Here is an 18,416-nt window from a genome sequence, read left to right on the forward strand (position 1 = left end):
TGCCCTCAAATCAGGTCTCCGTGGACCTCCTGGGGATGGTTTGGGGGTCCTTGAACTCCTGTCCATGTGTCCAGGTGCTGCCGTTGCCCCTGCTCACGCAGACTCTGATCTGCCCCCACCAAGGGCATGTGGATCTGTCGCCCACTTGCCCATCCAGCAGGCGGCGCCCGCCCGCTCACAGTGATGCTGTCAAGGACAGTGACTGAAAGTCACGGAACAGGGTCCCTCAGCAGAAGACGGCAGCTTGATGCGGAGGCTGGAGTAGTAGCCACCAGCTCTGGTGAAAGAGTCTCCTGCTTCCTCTGTTGGCTTCTCTTCTTTTATTTCTGCAAACTCAGCATGCACGCCCCGGGCAGGAGCTCTGCCCTCCATTCCCGTGCCATGTCTTGTTTGGATCGAGGGCGACGGAGTATTGTCACTGCTGCATTCAGAGAGGCTTGTATCGCAGGGCTGCTGCATATAGTTCAGCCGCCTGTGTCCTTCCCCCTGGGAGGGAGAGGTGGTCATAGACCCCCACACTGTGTGGTCGCAGGCCCATGTGAAGGAACACAGTGGGGCTCCTGGGCAGGGTCAGAAGGGAGAGCATGTGGAGGATATCATTATCCGTGGGCTGCTCATCTCTTACTGGGTAGGGGTAGTTAGTGGTTTGCTAGAGTCTTGGAGAACATTCTGCCTGCGTGTTGCACATTTTCTAGGGCGGGTGTGATGACTCAGGCTGCATGGCTTAACCAAGAGAAATCCAGTCTCTCCTGCCCTGGAGTCTGGAGGGGTCCAAGATCCAGGCATGTACAAGGCTGGTTCTTCTGAGGTCTCCCTCCTTCTCCTCGTGTCCTGTTGGTCTGTCTGTGCTCCCTGTTTGTGTCCTAATCTCTTCCCATAAGGGCATCAGATTGGATGAGGGATGACCCAGCAACTTCACTGAACCTTAATTATCTCTTGAAAGCTTTCCTCCAAATACTGCCCCATTCTGAGTTCCTGGGGGTTCGGATTGCAACATGAATTTGGGGCCACTCAGCTCAACTTGTACCAGAAGTGACCGTTAGACAGGATACCAGCCCTGCACCCTCCTTCACTTGCCCGTTCTGCTTTGTGATCACGTCTCTGAATCTTTGGCTTGGACAGGATGAGGTCAGCCACCTCCCCTCGGTGGGAGGGTCCAAGTGTCAAAACAGTCCTCACGTAGGCCTTTATCTCTTCAATCGCTTGGAGGATTTGGAACACACATCGAATTTAGGCTAGAATGGATGTGTAAAAGAAAATTGAGAGGTGTTAATAATTAAATCCACTTTCATTTCAACATATAATGAGGGCAAAGTGACTATTAAGTGGGCTGGAATGAATTTGGAGAGTACGTTTGAAGAATGTTGATGTTTCATATGGAAATGTTGCATTATGTGTTCTCTGTCGATGTTCTAATGGATTAATTCCTTCACGCTGTTAATCCGTGTCTAGGAACCATGCAAACATCAAAGACGGGACAAGAGAGTGACAGCTCCGTAACGGGGCAGTGGGACTAGGCGAGCTTTCCTCTGGGGAGCATTCAGCAATCGTTCAATGTTACTTTTATTCTTAATAAATACCTGCCCGTTCACGGAGCACTTGGGGGAGGGGGGCGTGGGTCAGGCTGAAGATGGAGCATGGGGGCTCCCCACACGGCTAACACCTCATCCCCCGGATTGTCCCTGGGTCACATGTGGGATGTGCCTTCAACAGTTTAACATGGAATAACATTGCGTACTAATTAGTGAAGACATTCTCGTACAGAATCTTCCAAATAGAAAACAAGAAGTCTACCGATTTTAACTGTGTCTTGTTTTTTAGGAAATTTTGGCTTAAGGAAACCATGGTATTTTCCCTTTACTGCGTCATATTGGAAGAGTTTGTGGGGTTTCGTGGCAAAAACACCGCAGGCGACTGGTTCTGACCTGTCCTTCATCAACGAGCACTTTGATAACAAAGGTCTGTGAGCGGTAGCGGTATTAGATATGTGTCTTCCCTTCTGGCAGGTTTTGCTTCTGCTTTTCATCTGGGTCAAGGCACTGTAACTGGGTGCACCTTCTGTGGCTGTCGCCTGGCCGGGGCTGGTCTTGGGCTCAGAAGCACAGCTGGGGGCCAAGTGGCCAGAGAGAATTCCCTGATGATGCTGAGCCTGGGGGCCAGAGCCCTGGGGTGTTACCCCTCCAACTGCTGTTTGCAGCCTTTCTGTGCGTTGGGTGCAGCATGAATGTGTGTGAGGAGCTAAAGCAAAGGGGACAGCTTCCCGGGGCTGTGGGCTGACGACCTCGCCAGTGCTAGTATCTCCAACATGGTCATGTAAGCAAGACCATCGCTGCCCCTTACAAGCAAGGAGCGTGCGGCCAGGGAGACAGGGCACACCCCTGTCCCTGTGGCCCTCTGTGTGTCACTTACACCTGCTGGTCCATGAAATGAAGACTTTGGGGACAGTCTGTAGATACACAAGCTCCCATCATGATAGTTGATACCACAGTCAACATTGCAATTTTTTGTTTGTTTGTTTGTTTGTTTTTAAGATTTTTATTTATTTATTTGAGAGGCAGAGTGAGCTCAAGCAGGGGGAGCGGCAGGCAGAGGCAGAGGGAGAAGAAGGCTCCCCGATGAACAGGGAGCCTGATCCCAGGACCCTGGGATCATGACCTGAGCTGAAGGCAGCCGCTTCACGGACTGAGCCCCCCAGGCACCCCTGCCACCAGCCATTTCATTTAAGTTTTCCGTTAATCTAATTTCTCCCTTTGCTTTTGGTAAGGAAGGGTTTTGAGTTGCTGTGTGTTTCCCAGAGCTGCAGCTCAAGTCCACGGCAGGCCCTGCACGGGTGCTCAGGAGCATTACCCTGGGGGCTTGCGGGGTCCACCAGGAAGAGCCTGCATCTTCTCTTCTCAGGGTCCGCGCTGCAGAACGGGGAGGGAAAGCCTGGAGGAGACCCCCCGGGCGTCGCCCTGGTGTCCGTGACCAAGGAGTACGAGCCACACAAGGCAGCTGTGCGGGACCTGACCCTCACCTTCCACAGAGACCAGATCACTGCCCTGCTGGGGACCAACGGCGCCGGGAAAACCACCGTCATGTGAGTCTCATTTCATCCTCGTCCCACATGGACTTCGAAGAACAGTCTCAGCTCACGTGAGATCACACTTGTTTTCCTTCATTTCTGTTTGGAGACAGAGGACCGAGCTCTCGCCGGAGCCGCTCCGTGCTCTGGGTACACAGTTTCGTGATGGTGGTGGTGGTGAGGGTTGTCTTTTCCCTAATTCTTTTATTTGCAGCAAGTAATGTGCCATGGTTTTACTTCTTTGAGAGCCCAAGGACACTTCTCACTGTCCTACGCTACGCTGAATTTTGCTTGCTTATCTGGGAAGATGAAATTTGGTACGATGTCTGCAAATGTTTTAATCGTCTCAGTAATCTTTTTTTCATGTTCTGCTTTTTGTGTGGCTATAGTTTTTTGGTTTTTTTTTGGTTCTTTGGTTTTTTTGTGAAGGCTTGATTTTTGGTTTGGGGTCCACTGGCTCCACATTTGATTAAAGAATCCGATCACGGGATCCCAGAGGAATAAAGAGCTTGAAAGTGGAGGGCTCACAAAGCAGCCCGAGGCCATTTAGGTTAGACCATGGACATTGCCAAACTTGTCCTGCGAATAAACCCGTTTCTCTGTTCTTAAAGTAGGACTCAAGCCTGCTTAGTTAAACAATGAAAAGGACTATATGCGCCAAACTTCTTTTTTTTTTTTTTTTAAGATTTTATTTATTTGAGAGAGAGAGAGAGAGTGCAAGCAAGGGGAGCAGAGGGAGAGGGAGAAGCAGGCTCCCCGCTGAGCAGGGAGCCCAATGTGGGGCTGGATCCCAGGACCCTGAGACCATGACCTGAGCCAAAATCAAGAGTTAGAGGCTCAACTCACTGAGCCACTCAGGCACCCCAAGTTTGAGCTTCTTTAAAAAAAAAATTTATTGTATTTTATTTAAATTCAATCAATTAACATAGAGTGCATTATTGGTTTCAGAGGTAGAGGTCAGCGATTCATCAGTTGCATTTAACACCCCGTGCTCATTCTGTCGCGTGGCCACCTTCATGCCTGCCACTCAGTTTCTGCACCCCTCCCCCACTTCCCCTCCAGAAGCCCTCAGCATGTTCCCTACAGTTATGGTTCTCTTATAGTCAGCCTCCCTCTCGGACGTCCGCTTATTTTATTTGTGTTCCCCTTCCTCTTCATCAGTCTTGTTTCTCAAATTCCACATAGGAGTGAGATCATGTGATCATTGTCTTTCTGTGATTGAGTTACTCTCCTTTGAACTTCTTGAAAAAAGTAGCAAAATAACATGCAAAAAGCTTCAGAAATCTCAACTAGGAGGGAAATCAAAAGAGAAAAAAAAAAAAAAGAAAGTTTTCTCTTGGCGTCGATGCTGAACGGAGCCGGAGAGGCCACTGAGTATGCTTGCTGTGTTTTCGGGTGGGAAGAAGCATTCCGTGGCACGACGGCTCTGAAAGTCGGCCTTCCACATCGTGCTCTGGCGAGCTCGCGTTTCTTAAAGCAAAACCTGGTGTTTGCATTCAGCAGAACAATTAGACTTAAATTTGGAGTTTCTCCAAGTTTCGAGGTCCCTGCATGCGTTCCTTTGGGAACACGTCTGAGTCGCTCTGGGCGGTTTGTTGAGCTCCAAACCCGGTTTGGCTCATGCACCAGTGACCATCATGGTGGTGAAACAGAGCACGTTCCCCCTCTTGGTGCTTTCCTGTGCCCCCTGACGCTGACCCCCAAGTGACCACAGATCAGAGGTTTGTCGCTGTAAAGGAGGCTGCCTTTTCTAGAATGTCATGTAAATGGAATCCAGTCTGGCTTATTTCATTGTGCTGATGCCTGGGGCTTCCTGGTAGCGGTAATGCCTCCACGGCTGACCGCCCGGCCCTGGGCTCTGTATAGCCCACAGGGTGCTTGTCCTTGCTCCTGGTATGGGTGGCAATGAGTGCATTTCCAGTGGCTGTGACCATCTGCAGACACACGTTTCCCCATCTCTTACATAAGTACTTAGGGATTTGCTACGTGCTGTGATGGGGGTATGTATAATTTCTTAGAAACGTGAAAACAGTCTCAAAACAGTAAATGTCCTGAGATGACGGGGTCCCCCAGCTTCCTTAGGTCAGTTCGGACCAGCGAGCTTCCAAAGATGGTCATTTGAGGGAGAAGCAGACTCTCTGCTGAGCAGGGAGCCGGATGCAGAACTCGATCCCAGGACCCTGGGATCGTGATCTGAGCTGAAGGCAGACGCTTAACGACTGAGTCCCCCGAATGCCCCAAACATGCCTTTCTTGAGCTGGTTTCCTTATCTGTAAAACGGAGCTATATTTATAATTTTAAACTCCCACGCGCTGGAATGGTCTCTGATAAGCATATTGAGGGGAGTGTAAACATTGCCATAAGCCCACATTTCCAAGATGAAACCAGCCAACGTCCCGAGGAGTGAGAAACAGGCCCGGGGGGAGGTCGCCCTGGGGAGGCCTGGCTTGCCCACCTTGGAAGCAGCCACTGCCTCCGTCCTCTGCTGATTTCTTTTCTCTGGCAGATCTATGCTGACGGGACTCTACGCTCCCACCTCTGGAACCATCATCATCAATGGCAGGAACCTGCAGACAGACTTGTCCTCCATCAGAAAGGAGCTGGGCGTGTGTCCACAGCAGGGGGTCCTGTTCGACAACCTCACTGTCCGCGAGCACCTGCTGCTCTTTGCCTCTGTAAAGGCTCCACAGTGGACCTGGAAGGAACTGAGTCAGCAAGTCAATAGGTCAGCGCCTGCCGTGTCTTCTTCCTCCTGCCCTCTGCCCCATAAGGTAGTGGTAGGTGTAGGAAGAGAGTCTTTAAAAATATCTCTGATGTCTTTATTTATGAGAAGAAACCCCTAGCAAATTTTTTTTTTTTTTTTTTTAAGAGAGAGAGGGAGCACAGGCAGGGTGGGGCGGGAATAGTGGCAGAAAGAGACAGAATCCCAAGCAGGTTTCATGCTGAGTAGGGAGCCCGACACGGGGCTTGATTCCATAACCCTGAGATCACAACCTGAGCTGAAAGCAGGAGTCGGTTGCTTAACCGGCTGAGCCACCTAGGCTCTCCCCGAACTAGCAAATAGCTCTTACCTGTGGAGTCAGGACAGCGCTGCCAGCGCTGGATTTCCAGTGAAGGTTCTCAGGGAAGACTCTGAACAGGACTTGGTCTGTTCTCCGGGGGGAGCTGGGGGCCAAAGCTGGGAATGTGTGGCCCAGGCTGCGTGTGGAAAGTTTGTGTCTGGGGCTTGGGAGATGACAGAATGGGGGCTGGGCTGAGAACTGGCTGCCGGGAGTCCAAGTGGTCCTGAGGAGGGGGTTGAACTTCCTCACACAAGTAGGTTCTCGTGGGCAGGGCCGTTGTGGGGGTGATCAGCTGCGGCTCTGTAGGCTTATCCTGTGACCCCAGCGCTGGGAGAGACTGGGGGCAGAGACCACTGTGAACAGGGCCCATGAGAACCCACATGGTAGTTTATGACCTTTGGTGGTATTACTGGAAACCGAGCCTGGCAGGTGAAATGACTTGCCGTCCAGTCACTCCGTGCGCACAGCCGCCGTGTCCCCCTGCCTGGCCCTCCCTCCCTGTAAGCTCACAGCTGTGCAGTGCTGCTGCAAGGATGCGGGGGTCCAGCCGCCTTCCTGCAGCCACACTGGGTCCCACCAAACTCTGTGACTGCGCTTAAGGCTTCATCTTTTTCTTTTTTTTTTTTTTTTGGATGTAGGCCACCGTAATAGTTACCAGTGTGCTGTGTGTTACTTAGCAAAGAAGCCAGTTTGCACAAAAGCAATCAGAGAGAGATCATGTTTTAGGACAGCGCTTCTCAGTGAGAGGGGCGGAAGCTGAAAGCCAGGGATTCGGAGCCAGCACAGTCCGAAGTGGGTCCGGGACAGGCCTTTGATTTTGTAGATCTGTTAGCCTGTGCTCCAAGGGAGGTGGGATCCCTGGAAGAATCTTTAGAGAGAACATCTGTCAGGAGGGCGGGTCGCTCCAGTTTTGCCCTTAAATTGGCCTAGAGGGGATAAGAGAAGTCTGAAGAGGAACTTTATTAGGACTTTAGTTGAGATGTCGTTACGCGGTCTCATTGGCTCTTGGGCATGTGGGGCATGCTGGGGGACTCCAGCATGACGCTGGTAGGTCATTGGTGATAGTCACTGAGGTCCCGAGAGTGGGTAGACAAGGGAAGGCAGAGGGTTGAGTGCTGCGTAGTTGGATGTGAAGACAATGCAGGGGATGAGTGGGACCAGCCAGGGATGAGAAGGAGAGACCGAGGGGAAGGAAAAGAAAGACAGGTCCATGAAGGATGGTGGTCAAGCACATCAGATGCTATTCGGGGTCAAGGGCCATGAAGACTGAGGAACCGCTTGTGGATTTAGGACATGGAGGTCCTTGGTGAGCAGCGGGAAATGGAAGCAGTTTTAGGAACATAATGGGGAGGAAGATGTTCTTGGAGCCCATTAAAGAGACAGTGGAGAGAGAGGGAGCAGAGGGGGGACAGTAACAAGATGGGAATGTGACGTGGGGAGAGGACGGGTGTTTCACATACAGAGCAAGTGACCTGAAATCCAGAGGATGACCTGCCCGGGAGCTGCCCTGTGTGCTGGGGAGAGGGGGGCCGAGGGGCTCGGGGCCCGCTCAGGGCAGATGGGAGGAGGTGAGCAGAGCGTGGAGACATCACACTCGCAGAGGGAGAGAGGGAGGGCCTGGGGTGAGTGGAGGACAGTGGGCAGCTGAGTGTGGTGGGCTTGAGTGATGCCGGGAGCCACGATGAGCTGGCGTCGACCTCTGGGGGCGGGGGCGGGTCACAAAACCACAAGGTCCAGGGTGCTGCTGGCTGTGAGTGAGTGTGATGGGGTTCAGGCCTTGGGAGGGGTTTGGGGCTTGCCATAGAGATGTTCTTAGGATGCACATGCTTGAGGTCACCTGATCTCTTACTGGCTCAGTTTCTGTTTGTCTTCTTGGCCGACTGATCTCTGGTTGGTGTGGGTGAGGTGGTTTTAGGAGTCATGAACTCTGCTCTAGTGCAGTCACCAGGTGGGGGTGGTGGCCTCATCGCCGTGGGAATGGAGGGTCTAGACTAGAGGTTGTCTAATGAAAACGAACCATTTGTCCCCTCCCCCCAACCGGGGTGCTGTCTCCAATGGGAACACCTGAAAAGCAGGCTCCTAAGTGACTGGTATAAATTTTGGTTGAGATTCACCCAATGGAAAATGCCGAGTCACACTTGCTCCAAACACAAGGAGGGTCAGGCCCTGGGAAGTCCCATGAGCTCGTCCTGGGCCAGGACGGAAAGTGTGTGACTAATGAAACGGACAGGACACATTTAATTAGGGATCCGGCAAGGAAGTCCTAGGCAAAGATTTCGCCCAAATCTTTGCCTAGGATTCTGGAACTTTCTGGAACCAGATGGTTCTTGATGCTCAGCTCTGTGGAAGCCTTATGATTTGTCTCCCATCCAGCCTCGTGTCTGACTGGCTGTTGGCGATCTGGGAGTGAGAAGGACGCCCGCAGCTCGGTGGGGGCGGGAATCGACTTCGGTCTGAGTGCCCTGGGCAAGGCTTGGGGAGGCCGCTGCGGGCGGGGGCCATGTCAGAGGGGCAAGACAGGGATGAGGATCTGTGGAGTCGACAGTGGACAGTGGGATGCTTATTTGTGAGCAAAGAGTCGGCCACAGGAGCGAGGCCTGGCTGGGGAGGCTTTCTTTGCACGGGTGTCTGAGACTAGGAGCTCTCGCTCGGACGTTCCCTGGGAGGGAGCCGGCAGCTGATTCCACAAGAACGGCCCCTGATGAACCGCATTGCTGGCGGCATCTCCCAGGAAGTTCTCCATCAGGAAGGCGGGTGGCTGCCAGCGTAGAGCATGTGGGCTGGACGCTCTGGGATTCTGCAGACCGTCCCTCGGTGGGAGCTGGAGTTGGGCCTCTGCCTCGCTCCCTCTGACCCTCCTCCCCCCCAACCAGCCCACTTGCTCTCAGCATCCTGAGGAAATGTAGGGCCCTTGAGAATATTCTCCACCAGGGAGGAGAGGAGCATTTTCCAGAAACAGCCCTTGGTGGATGCTGCTGTCCAGCCCTCACTCAGGGCCCGTGGGCAAGATTCCACCTGAACCTGAAGAAGGTCCACACCGTTGTGTCAGGACTCATGAGCGTCAGGACTCAGGAGGCTTCTAGGCCTCCTCCGGGTGTCTGTGGCTCACACGTTCTTGGCCATTAGTGGTCCTTTTTGGTGGGCCGAAATCTGCAGCAAGGCTTTCCGGCGTTCAGGGGGAAGAATGAGGGCTTTGTTTTTCTTCCAGGACTCTCCAGGACGTGGAGTTAACGCAGCATCAGCACAAACAGACACGCGTCCTGTCCGGAGGCATGAAGAGGAAGCTGTCCATCGGCATTGCCTTCATCGGCACTTCGAGGACCGTGGTTCTGGACGAGCCGACCAGCGGGGTGGACCCTTGCTCGCGCCGTGGCATCTGGGACATTCTCCTCAAGTACCGTGAAGGTAGGAACGGGGTGTCCTTCCGCTGTGCCTCCTGTCGATATTGTGGAAGGAGCCAGGTTGAGCCCCGTAAGGACACATTGCCTTTTACAGAAGAAGGAATTGTCACAAGAAGGTATAGAGATCTATCTGTTAATTTTCATCATTTAGTTATTTAAAGATTTTGTTTATTCATTTGAGAGAGAGACAGAGAGAGCACAGCAAGGGAAGAGGCAGGGAGACGGAGAAGCAGAGTCCCCACGGAGCTGGGAGCCTGATGCGGGCTCGATCCCAGGACCCTGAGATCATGACCTGAGCTGAAGGCAGAGGCTTAACCATCTGAGCTATCCAGGTGCCCCTATTTTTTTATTTTTAAAAAGACTTGTATTTATTTATCTCAGAAAGAGGCATGTTCTCAAGCTGGTGGAGGGGCAGAGGGAGAGGGAGAGAGAGAATTTCGAGCAGATTCTGTGCTGAGTGTGGACCCTGACTCAGGGCTCGATCCCACGACCTCAAGGTCATGACCTGAGCTGAAACCAAGAGTCGGAGCTTAACACACGGAGCCACCGGGCGCCCCGAGGTGCATCTGTTCCATAACGTCTCTGGTCTGCGAGGATTTGGCCACTTTGTGTCTCATCTCCTAAACCAACCAGGACCAATGCTCAGTAGATGTGATTTCAGTAGAAATGATGTTCATCCAAACTGGGTGCCGTTCTGGAACCCCAGGTTGTTAGAGCAGGTGTTCTAGCTGGTGTGTGGCACAAGCCTCCTCTCCTTTGGTAAGGGAAGCAGGGCACAGAGAGGTGGGTGTGTGGATGGCTCAAGGCTCCAGCAGAAGCTCGCTGAGCCCCTGGTGGCTGGGGGTGCTGGGCTAGGCCTTCCGGGTCCCATGTGTCCAGGTGAGGCTTTGGGCTGGCAGTTACTGACCCCATCTATGGCTCTTTCTCTGATCTTGACAGCTAAGAAGACCTGGTGTAGGTATTTCATGTAGAAACACCCAAATTTGGAAGGAAGCGGCAGGAGGAGGGACACCGGGCTTGGGTATAGGAGTGTAATAGTCACCACCAACTCTTGAGAAACTGCTCTGCTTTTTCTCTCTAACCTTTGCGTGTGGAACCTTCTAACCCCACCTAGAGCCTCTGTGTCCCCGGGGAGATGAGGACTTGCCACGGGAGACCCACAAAGACAAACAACCAGAAAGACACCCCATGTTTCTGAGCACTCAGAGGGCCGCGCCCAGAGGACGCAGGCCATCATCTCTGTCCTGAGGAAGAAGAGATGCCTCGTCTGTCCCTTATGCATTGTCATAAGGCTGGGATCAGGGAGGAGGACAACACTGAGGAAACAGAAAAAGCCATCGTGTTCCTTTCTGTCCCAGGAACATGGGGGCTGCAGGCCGGGAAGACAGCAGGGGAGCAGGAAAATGGCACAAGCTGATGGGACGTTCTGTTCCTTTCTGGGTATTGGCCTGAGTGGGGGGAGCAGTTGCACCAGCAAAGCAAGGCTGTGTCCATGGCATGGGCTCATGTGACGTCACCATGAGTCACATGCAACCTCACCATGGTCTTTGAGGCCAAGCAGGGCGCCAGAGCCCAGGCAGGCACCCACAGTTGGTGTCGCACACATTCGTGGGCCCTGGGCATGGGCACAGAGCAGGGCACGGAAGCCAGGATGAAGGCTCAAGGCCAGCCGCCAGCCGGACCCAGGTGAGGCCCAAGGAGCAGGGTTGCTCCATGCTGTGACCTGATCCTTTTGGGGCTCTGCCTAAACTAGTGCATTGCCCCAAGATCACAGGATGCTGACCAAAGTGCCAGACATCCTGGTCCTCACTCATTGCTGTGAGAAGTCACAGAATGGGGACCCCCGAGCCTTCTGTGCATGGGACTCCGAGCCCCACTGGAGGGATAGAGGAAACAGAGACGAAGCTAATTTAGTCTGCACTGAATGGTTTCTCTGCCTTCCCGAGGGGGGCTGGTAAAGAAGACAGGCGGGAAGCAGAGCAGCACATGCTTCCATTGTCTGAGCCCGCGGTCTCCGCAGGCATTCCATACCCAGCCTGCTGCTCTCGTTGGTTTTAAAAATCAGAGATGGAGTCTTCCAGGCTCAGTGGTCAGAACACTGAGTCGTGAGTGTGACCATGTCTTCCCACAGCAAACCTGACGTGATGTAATTCTCGGAAACAGACCGCTGTCTTCAGATTCTGTTGTTACACTTCCTTGTTTTCTCCCTGTCGTTGGTGGGTGAGTAGTGATTTTGGCGTTTGGAGGGCCAGTGAGTGAGACGTGAGCCGATGACACAGGCGGGACCGCAAGGAAATCAATTCTCAAGAGTCAGGATGTGTGGCTGGTCCTGGACAGAGCCCCAGAACTCCCGGTGTCTGGGATGCAGATCTGCGGGCTGGACACACTCTCTCCCTGCTGGGCGGGACAGCCCCATGTGGGCACAGCCATGCGCCCGGGGCTCGGGGTACTGGGATCTGATCCGCCGTTCCCTCCCTCCTGCGATGGGCGGCGCTGAGCCCTTGAGTGGGATGGGGCTCCCTTGGAAGAAGTCAGGAAGGGGAAGATGCTGGAACAAACTAGCGCATGACGAGTGATTCTGCTCACGCTCCTGCTGTCCACGCCTGCCCAACCCTGGAGAAATGATCCTATTCCTCAGGCATCAGGGTTCTCGCTTGTGGGATTTTGGGAGGAGGAGATGTACTGTCTACAGAAGGGCGTGGCTCAGTACGGGCAGCTGGGGTTTCGGTCAATGACACTTTATTGTTACTGTTACTAAAATAGACAAGAGGGGCGCCTGGGGGGCTCAGTCCGTTAAGCATCTGCCTTTGGCTCAGGTCATGATCTCAGGGTCCTGGGATCCAGCCCCGCATGAGGCTCCCTGCTCAGCGGGAAGTCTGCTTCCCCCCTCCTTCTGCCTGCTTCTCCCCTGCTTGTGCTCACTTTCTTCCTATCAAGTAAATAAATATAAAGTAAAAGACCAAAAACAACAATTGTTTCCGCAAAAGGTGGCCCCTGGGCTCTGTGAGGTCTGCTCCTGGCATGTCCCCTGGACCGCATCCCCACCTGCCCTCAGGCGGCCCCCTGCCCATGTCCCAAGCCCACTGTCTGCAGTCAGTGTGGCTGCTTCTCTCCTGTCACATGTGATGGGTGACTGTGCGTGGTCACATCATCCCAGACCCCGGAGGAAATCAGTGCAGACCGTGGCCACTTGCCCCACCTTAATCAAAATAGTGGCCACTTTGGTGGAATAAATATAGCCTTCCCCATTAGTGGCTGTGAGATTATCCTCTGAAGTCCCATGATGGGGCCTGAGTATCAGAGGAGAGACAGAGAGGCCCTCCCAGACTTTTTTTTTTTTTAATTTTCGGCATAACAGTATTCATTATTTTTTCACCACACTCAGTGCTCGACGCAATCCGTGCACAAAAATTTCTCCTCCACGGCCTTGCAGGGCTGTGCCTTTGAGTGCAGCAGGGGTGGCCAGCCATGGGCCCCTCTGTGTCACCCTCTGTGCATGTCCCTGGCCCCTGTGACTCACCAGGGGATGGAGCATTTGTAAAAATAGCATCAAAACCCCAGGGACCCGCAGAGGAAGAAGCATCCCCTCCAGTCTGTGGCCAAGTCACTTCTGCGCGTCTCTACTTTCTCGGACGTAAAAATTAGCGGTGGTCTTTGAATCGTCTCTGGGCCCTGCTCCCCCTCCCCCGCCCCAAGGCGATCACAGTGCCGGCTCTGACCCATCTGTATCGGGACGCAGGTCGGACGATCATCTTCACGACCCACCACCTGGACGAGGCGGAGGCGCTCAGTGACCGTGTGGCCTTCTTGGAGCAGGGCCGGCTGCGCTGCTGTGCGCCCCCCTTCTGCCTGACTGAGGCCTATGGCCAGGGGCTCAGCCTGACCCTCAACAAACAGGTAGGAAGCTGGAGCAAACCGTCAAGTGCTGATTCTGTGTCCACTCTGGTCCTCGATGCTCCCAGAATCCAAAAGGAGGCCTGGGACAGGTGCAGGGATGGGGAACCGGAGCAGGAGGGAGCCGGGATGTGGTGACGGTGGTGTCTGTGCAGTGGGATCGGCGGCTGGCAACGTGGGGCTGGGGGAGCGCAGCCGCGGGGCTCCCGGTGGGTTGGGACAGGGGAGGCTGAGCTACGGGCAGAGTCACTGGAGGCCCGGACAGAGTCACTGGTGAGGGGTGGGCTAGAAAGGGAGTCTGCAATTGAGTCAGAGCCTCTGGGCACAGCAGCTGGGATGCGGAATGAATATCCCTGGGCTGAGCAGGGCTGTGAGCCCCTGTGACCACAGTGCATTGTGACCGAGAGGAGCCAGATGGGGGATCAGAAGTCCTTGATGGGTACTAGCCCATCCCGTGTCTGGCCAGGCAGCACCATGGGCCAGATGCTCCAGAAGTACTTTTCTGACAGCAAGGGTCCATCTAGGAGGCTAAAGCTTTGCTCGAAAGCAGCAAGGGATGAGTAGGGTAACAGGCACATGTCAGAGGCCCCATCAGCACGGGGTGGGCAGGGGTGGCTCTGGGCTTGGGGTCCAGGGGGTGTGGGCCCTGAGTCAAGCTTCCTCTCTGACTTGGGATGAGTATCTCACTACCCTGCGGTGGTTCCTTCCCTCTGTGGGTGGGAGACCCTTGTCCCCCTTTAAGAACACCTGACCCTGTGTCCTGTACTCCAGAAGGGATTCTCCCCAGGGGCGGGATGTGCGTGTGAGCACAGCCCTCCCCAGGCCTGCCCGACGCACCTGGGAACCAACACCAAGGTGGACGTGGAAGGCTCCCCTCTGTCAGAAATGTTCAACGTATCCTTGCAATGCTTGGGGCTCAAGTGATACCGCTCCCTCTCGCTGCTTCGCACTGGAATTTCGCGCGTGACATCAGATGATGGAAACTTGGTGTATTGGGACTAAGGCTCCCCCTTCCTTTTTGGGACAGCCTTCTGTTCTGGAGGCCGATGACCCGAAGGACATTGCCCGAGCCACGTCTCTGATCCAGACCTACATCCCGCAAGCTTTCCTCAAAGACAGCAGCGGCGGGGAGCTAGTCTACGGCCTTCCCCAGGACGCGGACAGGGCCTGCTTCAAAGGGCTCTTCCAGGCCCTGGAGCAGAACCTGCACAGTCTGCACGTGACCAGCTTCGGGATCTCGGACACCACGCTGGAGGAGGTAGGCTCAAGCGCGCCTTGAGAACTGCTCGGTGCCCAGATGCGGGGGAGACCACGGGGAGGCCATGAGGGAGAACTCGGCCATTTTTACTATTTCCAGGTTGCGATGGCAGCCAACAGGCAGGGTTAGCTCACCCCGTGCGTCCCTATCGCTCTTTAAGGGAAAGGCACGTTTTTAGATTTGAGAACTGTGATATTTTGAGGAACTTGCGGGAATGGCGGGCCACGTCTCCTCACCTGGAGGCGCCCTTGTCTTCCTCCGTGGACCTGCTTCTGCCCGGCGCCCACGGCCCCACACTGACAGGAGGAGGGGGTGTGCAGGTCAAGCTCGTGAACTCCTCTGGTTCACGGCGAGCCCCACACTGCTCCCCAGTTCCACTTCCCTGTCCCTTGGCACTGAGCCGGGTGACATCGCCATCTCAGTGTGGTTTCTCAGCAGCAAGCGGCCAGTGGGAGGCAGGGCTGGGCATTCCCTCCCAGAAGAGTGGTCACGGGTGTAACTGAAACAAAGGCAAACCTTGTTTGGGGGCCTCGGGGTCAGCCGAGCTTGAGTTGAGTTGTAAGTTTACACTGTTATTGTAGAAAGTGCTGCAGATTTAGAATAAAAATCCGGTGACGCTGGGCTGCCTGGTGGCTCAGTTGGTTAAGGGTCCGATTCTTGATTTCAGCTCAGGTCATGATCTCAGGGTCGTGGGATCGAGCCTCGGGTTGGACTCCACGCAGAGTGTGGAGCCTGCTTAGGACTTTCTCTTTCTCTCTCTCTCTGTCTCCCTCACCCAAACTCTCTCTCTCTAAACAAAACATAAAGATCCAGTGACACAGCCTAAGATTTAAGGATCTGGAAGGAATCTTGGACCCTGTCTCTATGAGTCCAGACTAGTTTCAGGGGCGGTGAGCTTTGTAATTCATGGTTGGCACAGAATCTGAACAAATATTAGAAACCTTACATGAGAATTAAAATATCACGACTTTCAGAGTGTCAGAGTCTGAACTTTGGGTTGTATTTGACGGATTTGGGGGCTGGAGGTGCATCCCTGGTTTAGCCTTGTGAGAGGAGAAACAGCCATGTGCGTGTGAATCAGTATCGTTCCAAGTAGACGCCGCCCATGGCAGCTTTGGTCTGGAATAAAATGGTCATGAAAGGTTGTAAAACATAATAAGATTTGCTATATTCTGAACTATTTAAATGCAAATGCTGTCCCTTATTATTTTTCCCATATTAAGGGTGAGGCTCAGAGAGGCTGGCTTCTTTACCCTAAATCCACAGCTCATCAGCGGCCACGAGGTGGGGTCCCCGAATGCGCCCATGACTTTGCAGGAGGTGCCGTGTGTCTGTTTGACTCTTCTGCACCCCACGGTGCCCAGTGCCATGCCCCACACCAGCGTTTGCCTAATAAATACTTTCTCAATGAACCATGAGCAGGACACTTCAAAAGATTTGTCCAGCCTCTGGGAGAGAGCTTTGTAGTGGAAAAGACATGAGCATTGCCCCAGCCGGTGCTAATCCAAATCCGTGTCCTTCCAGTGCCTAGGGACTTGGATAAATCACTCAACTCATGAGAGCCTTGGGTTTTTGATCTTTGAAATGAAGTAATTAGAATGGTTTACTTGGTCATTCCGTGCACTGACAATAACACATAATATATCCTAATGTTTGCAACGAGCCCGCCAGAAGTGGTAAAAGATTCTTCCTGCCCAAGGAAACACAGGGTGTGAAATTGTCGTCATGGCTTTGGAGTGACAGTGGAGGAAAGTTGCATCTTTTCCAGGGACTTGGGGCAGACGCCAGGGCCTCCGTGGAGTAGCAGAAGGCGGGAGAGTTTCCCAAGCCCCTGTCCCCTGATGGCGGTGAGGCAGGGTGCGTCTGGTGTGCCCAATGGACGTGAATGCAAAGCACCGTAAGGCAGCTCAGTAATCAGGGACTCAGACGGGGCGATGCCACACCCCGGGTGTCCCCATCTTTTGGACTCTGGATGACAAGCCAGCGACCGTACCAACCAGCTAGCAACCGTGATGAGCAGGGACTTGGGAATCACCATTTCCCTGCAGACAGAGAGACGCCGACTTTGAGAGCTATGTTGCCATTTTGGGTTATTTGAAAAGGAAAAAGAAATAATTTTTTTTTTTTTGGTCTTTTCTAATTGCTTTTATTTTCTTAGTAAAATAGGAAAGGAAGATATCAGCTGTGCATGAGAAAGGGGAGATTTATAGAAAATAACTTCCATTGCACTGTGAGGCGAGGCTATTGCCGGTGAAGCCCAGACTGGCTACGTGGCGGCATCTGTCCGTGTCCGCAGGCGCTCCCGGTTCTGTACGCGCTCACACCGGCTGAGCGCGCCCATGGCCCGTGTGGGTCGCCGCCCATGAAGAGGGCAGGGCTGCCTGGGGGAATAGGGGACAATTTGGACCAAACACACTTATTGATAAAATAGTGAGCATCCACCTGCGGCATTTTACACTTGCTTCCTCACCGACACACACGCGTGGCAGGAAGAACGCGTGTGCGCTCCGTGGACGCGACGTCTTGTCTGTTGCTGATGCAGTAGGCAAGCTGAGGGGTCCTTGCGATGTTTGTCCTTAGGTAGAGCAGAATTCTGTGGCGTGCTGGGCTTAACTGGTGTGTGAATTAAGCATGAATTTAAGCACAGTCAAACATGGCGAGGGGGTCTTTGTGATCCGCGTGGGTGCTTAGCGTTTAAATCCTTTGATAATCATTATGCAATTGATAGTTCAGGGCAGATGGACGGTGGTGGAGAAGCATATTAATAATTGCAGGGTATATAAGGTGCCTGCATATTCTTAGTATTTCTTTCCCTCCCTCCTTCCTCCCTCCCTTGCTCCCTCCCCTCCTCACCCCTCCATCTCCCCTCCTTGCCCCTCCCTCTTAGTTCTCCCACCCTCTCTTTCCTTCTTCTCTCCCCTCACCCCTCCCTCCTCCTCTTCCCTCCTCCCCCTTACCCCTCCCTCTCTCCCCTTCTTCCCTCTCTCCTTCCTCCTTCCTCTTACCACTCCTCCCTTCACCCCTCCCTCCCCCTTCTTATCCCTCCCTTCCTCTCTTCACACCCCTCCTCCTCTCCCCTCCTCCCTCTCCCTCTTAACCCTCCCTTCTTCTCACCCCTCCCCCCTCACCTGCCTCCCTCTCTCCTTCCTCCTCTCATCCCTCCCTTCTTCCCCCCACCCCTTCCTCTCTCCCTTCCCACCCCTCTCTTCCTCCCTCCCTGCCTTCTTCCCCTCCCTCCCTCTCACCCACACTCCCTTCCTTTCTGCCAGGTCTGGTTGGATTTCCAGCCACAGGCTGGATCAGGTCTGGTTGGATTTCCAGCCACAGGCTGGATCAGGTCTGGTTGGATTTCCAGCCACAGGCTGGATCAGGTCTGGTTGGATTTCCAGCCACAGCCTTGGATTAAATCAAAGAAACCTCTGGGCCAGGAAAGGTGTCAGCATTGCCTTCTACTCATTTTTGTATGCTTTTTATCGCTCCTTTTATCTGTCAGAATCTTTTTTAAGCCACTCGTCTCCTTTACAGGTGTTATTTTAGTAAAAGCCAGACAAAGCAATGGGACATTGACTCACAGGGGCCACCGAAAGCTGCTGTTGCTGAGCCTGAGGGCCAGTGAGGTGACCTCTGTCAGGGGCGACCGTGGCCAGCCTGGCTGATGCAGGACACCGCAGGTCACCCACACCTTCAACATCAGGAATTTTTAGTTTCTGATAGGGTTTAGTGGAAGCAGAAACGAG

At 53.6% G+C, this 18,416-nt stretch overlaps 1 protein-coding gene across 2 annotated transcripts in view; it reads left to right on the forward strand.

Moving 5' to 3' along the window:
- Positions 1-18,416, forward strand: part of ABCA13 (ATP binding cassette subfamily A member 13) — a 321,989-nt gene that overhangs the window by 153,196 nt on the left and 150,377 nt on the right. For both annotated transcript variants that reach the window (XM_082692779.1, XM_082692780.1), the window contains exons 36-41: positions 1,822-1,959; positions 2,899-3,079; positions 5,571-5,789; positions 9,335-9,531; positions 13,267-13,424; positions 14,449-14,679. In XM_082692779.1, the coding sequence (XP_082548905.1) occupies positions 1,822-1,959; positions 2,899-3,079; positions 5,571-5,789; positions 9,335-9,531; positions 13,267-13,424; positions 14,449-14,679 (1,124 nt within the window). The remainder of the gene's footprint in view (positions 1-1,821; positions 1,960-2,898; positions 3,080-5,570; positions 5,790-9,334; positions 9,532-13,266; positions 13,425-14,448; positions 14,680-18,416) is intronic.

The sequence above is a fragment of the Mustela nivalis genome, assembly GCF_964662115.1.
Source record: "Mustela nivalis genome assembly, chromosome: 12".
Classification (NCBI taxonomy): Eukaryota; Metazoa; Chordata; class Mammalia; order Carnivora; family Mustelidae; genus Mustela; species Mustela nivalis.